Below are 9,519 nucleotides of genomic sequence, written 5' to 3'. Positions count from 1 at the left end.
TAAATAACAAGGTATAGGTAATAATTTGCTGGAATGATTCCTTCTTCTTCTCTGAATGATAACTCTTCTTCTTCTTATTAATCATTTGCACTAATATAACTCTGATAAATTTTCTTCATTTTCTTCTTTTTTAAATTATTTGCTAATGAGTAACTTTCTTTTTTTGGGGGCTGCATTGTCCACACATGTTGCTGGTTTACTGATTTTGGTTATTGGGTCGTGCTGGGAGGGGTGGTGGAATACCGGACCTACCTGGAATTGGGGGTGGTGCATTGCGGCGCATTGGCAATGGTGGTGGAGCTGCAGTTGGTGGTGCACTCTTGGCAGGACTTCGCGTTGGGGTTGCATCGAGATCATAAACATCATTCGGTTGCTGTGGCGGCAACACCGGAGCAGGTTCCCGTGGCTTTGGGATGTCCTAAATCGAGAGATTTTACACACAAAGTGTTACCGTAACTTCTTACTACACAGCAGCGCCACCATTGGCAATATGTCAGTTGCATACAAAAATTCACAGCATCGCACGTCATCTTGTTGCGCTCACCAATCTTATTTAATTTTATAACTATTCTTTATACTTGCATTTGAATTATTAAATTAGTTAATATTAATCAGTGCATTTATTCATTTCAAACAGTCAAACACAGTGCATTCATTCATTCAATCTTTCAACATTCACGCATTCAGACTTCAATCGCACCTCATCGATCAACCATACACACAAGGAGAAATCTGGTCACTTCGCTTTTCCATACATTTCAGTTTTTTCATATGGATTTTTAGGTTAAAATTCTGCGTAAATATAAGATGACCTAATATTTCATACAAATCAACAAAAGGTACAAGCATTGCATTCACGTTCACGCAGACTCACGCAATTCACATTCGTTCTTCTATTCCATGCACAATCATCAAGGTAAATCATCACAACACAAAGTCTTAAATTCCCGGAAAAGTTTTAACTTCAAATAAAGAGTTGAAATACTTACAATATCATCGTTTATCTCTTCGTAAATGGCTCCTGTGTCTGCTGGTGGAGTTGGCTGACGTTGTGGAGACTCCGCAGGGACAGCTGGTGGGGCTGGAGGTCTTGCAGGCATCCCAGCTGCTGGAGGTGGTGGCACTACTGGCTTTGCCTTCCCACCGAGAAGATCCGGCGTTACACTGATGACACCAGCCCGCGATGGCATGTGTTTGGGTGAAGCTTGGGGGGATTTTGGAAGTGGTGGTCGGGATGGAGGTGGAGGCTTTGCCGGAACACCCGGAGGACGCATTGGAACCTCCGGGATGCCCAGGCAATTGTAGTCTGGCGTCACATTCATGCTACTCAGGGAACTATCGCAAAATGGCACGGTATTCGGGGAGCAAATGGCAATCTCCTGCTCCACCAGCTTCAACCAGTTGTCTGTCTTTAGCTTCAGTAGTAGAGTTACGCCACAGACCTTAAAAAATCATTTTTTTAAAATTTTATTTTAACTTTAATAAATTAATTTCTTGATAAAGAAATATTTTCTTTGCTTCGCTTTGTTTTACCTGAAGTTCCTGCTTCTTGGCGGCAGTGAGAGCAGACTGCCCATCCCGGAAGGTAACCCACATTGTCTCCCCAACGTATCGCACCAGCGTCACTTCACCAATTTGTGCCAATTCCTGAATGAGAGCTGTCATGATGTTCTCATCGTAGATACTCCCCTCACCTCTATCCTCATCCGTTGCATCCTCCGTCTGGACGACAATTGTCGCATCCGGTGGCCCGAGATCCGACATCACCTCCTGGAATACCCTCTGCCGGCACGCTGCATCAATTTCCGCCACTTCGATGTCAATGATGGCCATCACGGGGCGATGATCACTCTGCTTCAACTCCGACCGCCCATAGTGCACCAACTGCCCATTGCTCCAATCCGGGGACTTATCGGCATCCGGATGGGGTTTGCGCCTTCGCCACAGGACACGATCCGTCCACGCAGGTGCTCGTGCCTTCTCACTCGTATCGTAATCATCGCTAAACAAATCATACTTGTAGGTCGGCGGAAATGTGATCTCACCCTCGAGAAAGTCCCCAAAGACATTCCCAGCTTCCTGTTGCTTCCGCAGCTGATCGTGCTCCAGCACCGGCTCAAGCTGCCCCTGCTGCACGTACTCCTTAATCTCCTCCTTATCCATATCAATGCGATAGTTGAAGTCTCCACACCAAAACACATAATCATGCGATTTCAGCGATCTCCCCATGGGGAAGGCAATCTTCCGCGTAATTTCCGCATAATCTGCATTCCGTTCCGTCACCTGACTCTGCCCAGCAGCAAAGTGAGCACACACAAAGCAAATTGACGTGCCGTGAATGACAAAACGTATTGCTGCTGCTCCTTTATTGCCCGTTGCACCACCCAGGCCCGTCTTGACGCAATCCACAGCCACATCCCGAATGTATTGCGCCTGTTCTGGACGCACAAAGACAAACAAGCAAACACCCACAAGTTGCTGACTCGTGAGCAGCACGTACGGGTTCTCACGGCTCATCACGCGCTGCAACTCCTCGGCCCAGGCTTTGGCATTGTCCGAACTGGCGGCCACGATGTTGCTCGCATTGAGATCCACAATCTCCTGGAAGCCCACGGCGAAGATATCAATGGGGACACCCTCATCATCCGGCGATGCATCATCAACGAGGGATTTCGTGCGCGCCAAGAGGTGCGAATCCAACAGCCAGTCAGCCAATGAGACGTCTTTGTACACCACAGAACGGAAATGTTTACCCCCATTCACGTTGTAGGTCCCTACAGCCACCCGTAGGGGTTTGGGGGCCACGTACTCAGCATACCTACAGGGTTTGAAAGGAATTTAATTATTTTCCTGCTGGAATCTCTTTAAGATTTTCTTCTTCTATTTTATTTTCTATCAACAGTTGTGGTCAAGAAAATGGAGCCATTCTTTTGGAAATTTTTGTGACATTTTTCTTTATTAATATTTAATTATTTTAAATAATTTTTTCTACTTAAAAAATATTTTGTAAAGTTCCTCTGTATTTTTTTTATAAGTTTGATAATAAATTCTTTTAAACTTACAATGATTATTAATGTTTCGAGCATATGCTTTATGAAATTCGCTTCGTGTAAATGCTTTTTTTCTAATCTTGTGAGTTTTTGAAATTTCAAAATGCTTCATTGCTTTGAACAATTTTTTTTATGAAATTGTCCAATTTTCTTCTTTCAAATGCTTCCCACAATTTTGGTTACTGCAAATGCTTCATGCAATTTGCTCACAGTAATTGCTTCCAAAGTATAATTTATATACGGAAGATATTTTTCCCCTTTTTTTCAACTTTCTTTTACACACAAAATACTTCCAGAAAACTTTTCGTGAAATTGATCTACGTTAATGCTTCCTACATTTTTCAATATGCAAATGCTTCCTTTAATTTTCTTACTGTATACATTCTTTCAGAAAATATTTTGATTCAACGGTAGGTATCATTAACGCAAATGCTTCCAGAAATTTTTCTTGCATTTCAATTCTTAAAAAAAAAAATAACATCGAACGACAAAATGCTTTTTGGAATTTTCATTTGATAAAAAAATTAAAAAATTAAATCATTTAATTTCTTCATGATTTTTTTTTTCATTTTAAAAATATTAAAAAGAAATTAAAATTGCATCAAGCTTACATTCGTATTGTGCATGCATACGATGTTTGAATCAAATGCAGCATATGCATAATTAGAAAAAAATTAACATGTCCGAGCATAACTATCCTAAATAGCTTTTTGGTTCTTTTAATCGATTATTTTGACTGTTTTTGGCCGTTTTATCTGTGATTTTCTTGTCTTATTTTTTTTTCTACGTTTTATTCTAAAGATTTATTTGATTATATTTAACAAGATCATTCAATTTTTCTTTTGTTAATTCGTAAAGCTTAAAAAATTCATAACGTTCTGTTTAAATAATTTCCGTAAATTTAAAATGAATTCTTCAAGTTGAAATCATTCAAAAAAATAAATATTCTGCTTAAAAAAAAAACGGAAAAGAGAGTCAAATGGGCACCTACCTCATGCACATTTCACGTAGGACGGGTGTTGGGGCATGCAGCATATTCGCGGGGAGCAAAATTCTCGCCCTATCGGCCAATTCGGACGAGAGGGTTGAGCCCACAATGAGAATATCAATGGCTTCCTGCTTGGAATTGTCCAGGAGATTATTCTGAATGGTCCGTGCTGCACTCCGGGCACCATCCATGAGCTTTGAGCCACCCTGTATGGCTCCCGTTCCGGCGTAGATTTTGCTAACTTCATTGCCATTGTTGATCCACATTTGCTTGAAAACCTCCTCGAAGCGACTCTGCATTTGCTTCTTGTCCGCCAGCCCCAGAAGGGCAATTTGCTCAGCAAGGACTTCGAGGCCGAAGAAGGTTTGCACGCAATTGGTGCGATCGAGACAATCGAGGCAATTTGTTCGAATTACGCCCCGTTGTTCGCGCATAACTTCATCATCTGCCGCGAAGAATAACCCAAAGGGAGCACAGGCACCCTCAAGGCGACTCTTTAGGCGCCCAAGGGCCGTTACGTTGCCCCCACGGCATTCCTGATGGTAGTCAAAGACAATGTGGGGCACATCCGCATTCTCAGACTCTCGATGATGCCGCTGGAATTCATTGCTAAGCATCGCTTCACCCTCCTTGCTGCCAATGAGACTCGTCCCGAGGAGATTGACAATGGCGTAGGAATTGTAGAGGCTACGCATCATGTTCATGTGACGCACAAAGGCCACCTTGGAGGCTTCATAGCCACGCGAGAGTTTGACTTTGTGCGATCCCACCTGGACCCCCGGCTGCTCCCAGAAGAGCGGAACAGAGCCACGAGTTTGCACGTAGGACGTTATGTCTGTATCCAGGTAGATCACCTGCTCCGTCTCAACGAAATTCGCCACGTGCCCCTCATCATTCGTGCCGCGCACATTAAATCGCGTGCCAGCTCTTTCGCAACTCAGCCGCGAAATGATGGCAGCTCGTGCTTGGCGACTTCCCGCGTAAATAGTCCTAATCTCCACAGAGCCACACACAGCACGCAGGAGCCAGAAGTCACAGTCAACGCTGTAACGCATGAGATGAATGTGCAGCATGCGATTCCAGAAGAAACGATTGTCCGTCTCGGTGGTGCGACGCTTCCTCTGGGCACAGATCGTTATGTCAAACACCTGCTGATTCACCGGCGATGTGTGCCACGCAAAGTAGAATGTTCCCGAATTCAGGAGCTTCCGCACCTCCGAAATCTTATCCTCACTCAGCAGCTGATGCTGCAGCGACACAAATTGCGTCTGAGTGATGCGAAAGACTTCTGCATCACCAATCTTGCCAACGCTGAAGCATCCCGTCACGAGGACAAGAAACAACACGGATGTCTCACCAGCATTGAGCTGCAGCACCCCCAGACAACCATAAGCATCGGCAATCTTCACATACTGCCGCCTTATTGCATCAGTCTCCTGGGCAGCTGCAACAACAACGCACAACCCATTGAAATCCTCTTCAACATCAATTTATGAGCTCATTAGCAATGCAATCAGAGCATAAATAATGAGGATTTAATTCAATAAAACCCTGAGTTCAATATTTTAATAATTTATTAAAACAAGATGAGAGCAACGTAATGAACAATAAAAGCGCGCGAGAATTAAATTAGGGAGTCAGCAACAGGAGCTTGATATTTTTTAAAACAATTTTTATCATTATTTGGAGGATTTATGTGTGATAAAAAACCAGCGAGAGTAATATTTCACACAAAACCAACAAACAAATTAGACATTATTAGTCGTCTAATTATTTTATCACATTGATAAGGCAATTTATTTGATAACGTGTAATGGATCATTTTTATATTGCAGGAAATGTTGAGATTATTTGCGGTGCAATTTGCGGAGAAGAAATTCAAGCAAAAAGTTATTTAATTTGTTTCATTCTTAAAAGAAAAAGATTCTTTAGATTTAGAGGAATATAAAAAGATTTAGGGAAGGATTGACTAATTCCGACCATGTAAAATTTTCTAAAAAGAAAAGAAAATTCTAAGGGGTGTTTATCTGAATAAAAATATTCGGACGAATCGCCAAAGAAATCAAAATATTCTGGACGAATATCTTTTTTTTTAGTCTTAAATCGGCTTAGAAGCAAAACCTAAAAAGTACTAAATTTTAGTCATTGAAGTAAAGTTCAATTTAGTACTTAATAGGCATAAATTTAGTACCGTTTCTGATAGTGTTTAGTATACTTTTTCTGCAAGAATTTACTAGGTATGTTTTTGAATAAAATTTACTATACTTTTAATTATTATTGAAGTTGGTACTTTTTCGGCTTAGATTTACAATTGCTTCGGCTGGAATTTAGTACTTTTAAAATGAATCTTAAGAAACGAATTTAATAATTTAAAGTAGGTACTAAATTCTAATCGAAAAAGTTCTGTATTCAATAAAAAAAAGTATTCATTTTAAACTGAAAAAGTACTAAAAATATTAAGAAGTACTAAAAAAGTAAATTGAAACCAATGAAGTACTAAACTCTATCTGAAAATGAGAATATTCAGATCTTCAGAGAAATATTGTGATTATTCGTTAATCTTTGGATTATTCGCCAAAATAGTCAAAATATTCTGCAGATAAAAGCCCCTTGGAAAATTCTAAATCTACTGAATTTGTTTTATTTGTTTTACTTTCGGTCTACGAAAGTTTATTGAAGAATGAAAAATTCAAGATTGTAATAAAAGATAAAATTTCCTTTAAATTGATCCTTAAAAAAAAGGAACAGAATTTTAATAAATTTTCACGATAATAACTCTTTTAGAAAATGAGATATTGGGGTTGTTTCTGTTAAGAATCTTTTGTGTTTTTCTCATTTTACAATTTGTTATAAAGTTTTTGAAAAATATTACAAGAAAATTGACTTTTGTAAAATAAAAGTTCTTAAAGAAATATTAAAAAAAAAGTAGTTTTGTATTGAAAGTTACCGTAAAACTTCCTTCTCAGAGAAATCTCAATATTTTTCAAATAGGAATTTCCATTCATTTCTTTTGTTTTAAATTCTATTTTTAAAAAGAAGCTTTTTATTAAAAATAAATTAATAATAATTAAATTCTTTTTTTTTTTTGTTTATTTCGAGAAGTAAAATCAATGAATTATTTTTAAAGTTTAAATAAAGTTTTTTTTTATGAAAAGATTTTTGTTAAAAATTCAAAAGTTCGTATTTATTCCATTCTCCCCTATATTTAACACATTCTTCCAGTCTGTCCCTATTTTTTTGCCCCTGACTGTAAGAGCAGTCGATTATTTTTTCAAGATTCACATGTTGTATTAAATTTCGCTCAATGGGCAGATTTTTTTTTGCAAATAGAAGAACTTGAAATAATTGCAAATTCCTCTGCATCTGTTAAAAGATGGTACCCCGCGCATGGCTATATGTATGTATGTAATAGGAGGGAAAAATGTTCCGGAAGGTATCCGTTGATGAATTCTCTGAATTCCAGAGAAAGTGAATGCGGTGAGTTTTTTTTTCTCTTCACGCTAAACCGCCCATAAAGTCATTAAAAATTTAATTTAATTCCAGATTGTTTATCTTTTTCTCGCTGTTTCTGCGTTATGTAAGGGAGGGTCAAATGCGCCCCAGTGGGTGGTGTCACAGCACCCACACAACCACCCCCAACAACCAACCAACCAAAAAAAAGGATCAAATGATGGAAAAATCCTTCATGCAACGGAAGTGGGATTTTCTAACTTACAGAGAACTGCCACAGCTTGAGATTCAAAGAGGAGAGTCTCGGATTTATTGCGATGCTCCAGGATAACACTGTGGGGGCTGGGTGGTTGCTTTTTCTCCAGAACACGAAATCCTTTTGACATTGCCATCTTGCCACCCTTTCTGTGTCTTTCACCTTTGGAACGAGCTTCCTTTGATGGCTTTTCAGCACTCTCTGATGGTCCGCTACGGTGGATTCTTCACGGCACTATTTTCACTTTCTATTGCACATTTGGGTGAAATTTATGCATCTACGGAGCAACTTTATTTATATTTTTCTCCTGGAACTTCCAATGTAATTCAATGCTCTGAGCACTGGAGTAAGTCAGTCACTATGGGCATTTGGGATTGAAAGACGGGAGCATTAGGCATGCGCTGAAATTTTATTTATTAGTGGATTGTAGATAAATTCGGTATCTTCTTGCTCTTGGTTATGAACCTAAATGGATAAGTTACTAAACTGAAAAATTAATGCATAAATAGAAAGAAAAAAATTAATTACTTATAAGAAAATAAGCGGATGAATAAGTAGACGAATTTTTTGGAGCGCTAACATCATCGATTCTATGTGCTCTCGATATTTTTTCATTAAAATCATACTAACTGCCATTCAAGTAATTAGAAAATTCCTGAAATCTTTACATAAGATCCTGTGCCATCCCTCTAAAGTGGAATTCTGATTGATTATATAGTGCCCTGTAGAAGTTTTTTTTTGTGTAAAAACTTTATAAGGAGTTTATTTTCTCCTTCTACCATTTCTCAGAGTTTCCCAGAAGGAGAAAATAAACTTCTTGTAAAATCAAAAATCTTTTCAAAACACCACTAAAATGTCTTTCAAATACATACTATAATTTTTTTTATGTAACATTCAACAAAGCCACATCTGTGCGTTGTAAATTCATTCCAAATTCATTTAATTTGTGAAGTGCAAATTCTTTTCCAAATAAATTTCCTCATCGCCACCTTTGCATTTTATTGATTGGAAATTTCACGTGAACATTCTGTGAATTTATGCGACATCAGTGCCAATCTAGTGCAGTGACAAAGGAAATTCTTTCTTGGATTGAGGCACACCAACGCTGACCAATTTTCATAACATTGAGAGGCGTGAGCCGGATGGATAAGAAGGCTCTTTAATTATTCTGTGGTATCGTTATAGGTACGTTTATCCACTGGTAGCAACCAAGAGATTCACCCACGCCCCAATCAACTCGTTTTCTAATACTTTGCTACAATACAATTATAGGTACGTACCCATTGAATTATACAGTTTAAAATCAAAATTGACCCGTTTTTTCCCGTATATTTTTAATGTAAATTATTATTAAGTAGTTTCTAAATGTATTTTATGTTTTGTAGGCTTTGAAGAAGAGGGCAAACATCCTCAAAACGTCGCATGTTAAAATAAAATTGAGAAAAACTAAATAAGGTTTACTTTCCGTCCAAACTCCACTTACTATAATTTTTTTTTAAAAATGACGAACTCGATGGGCATAAATAAAGAATTAAACAAAAAATAACTGAAGTTATTAGTTTCGGTTCTAACCTTCATCACGTTTATGATGCATAATAAAACTTAGGGGTTCTGAATATTTGTGAGGGTACCCAAAGATTGTTAGTGTCTTTGATGGAGGAACAACATGAGTTGCGGAGACGCCTTGCGTTGTTGGAACGACATGCGTTGGAGGAACGCCATGCGTTGGAGAGACGCCTTGCGTTGATAGAGGGACGCTTGACGTCGTTGGAGGG

General features: G+C 38.7%; 1 protein-coding gene and 1 long non-coding RNA gene across 2 annotated transcripts; one reads left to right on the top strand and one right to left on the bottom strand.

The window, feature by feature from the left end:
• Positions 1–118: 118 nt before the first annotated feature.
• Positions 119–8,098, bottom strand: LOC129791395 (synaptojanin-1). The gene is made up of 5 exons (XM_055829551.1): positions 7,754–8,098; positions 4,042–5,482; positions 1,534–2,818; positions 990–1,442; positions 119–418 (listed from the first exon to the last, which is right to left on the bottom strand). The coding sequence occupies exons 1-5, from the start codon at positions 7,878–7,880 to the stop codon at positions 197–199; spliced, it is 3,528 nt and encodes a 1,175-aa protein (XP_055685526.1). The 5' UTR covers positions 7,881–8,098; the 3' UTR covers positions 119–196.
• LOC129791410 (uncharacterized) lies at positions 429–991 on the top strand. The gene is made up of 2 exons (XR_008750695.1): positions 429–839; positions 917–991. It is a non-coding gene; the product is annotated as an uncharacterized LOC129791410 (long non-coding RNA).
• Positions 8,099–9,519: the final 1,421 nt, after the last annotated feature.

This window comes from Lutzomyia longipalpis, chromosome 2 (genome assembly GCF_024334085.1).
Source record: "Lutzomyia longipalpis isolate SR_M1_2022 chromosome 2, ASM2433408v1".
Taxonomy (NCBI): Eukaryota; Metazoa; Arthropoda; class Insecta; order Diptera; family Psychodidae; genus Lutzomyia; species Lutzomyia longipalpis.
Note: the sequence above shows the minus strand (reverse complement) of the source record. Positions and strands in the feature narration are given on the sequence as shown.

Excerpts from the sequence above, each read along its gene's own strand:
- LOC129791395 (XM_055829551.1), bottom strand. The coding sequence starts at position 7,880 with ATGGCAATGTCAAAAGGATTTCGTGTTCTGGAGAAAAAGCAACCACCC. Across the intron at positions 5,483-7,753 it reads TCAAGCTGTGGCAGTTCTCT|CTGCCCAGGAGACTGATGCA; the intron begins GTAAGTTAGAAA and ends TTGTTGTTGCAG. Across the intron at positions 2,819-4,041 it reads CTACGTGAAATGTGCATGAG|GTATGCTGAGTACGTGGCCC; the intron begins GTAGGTGCCCAT and ends CAAACCCTGTAG.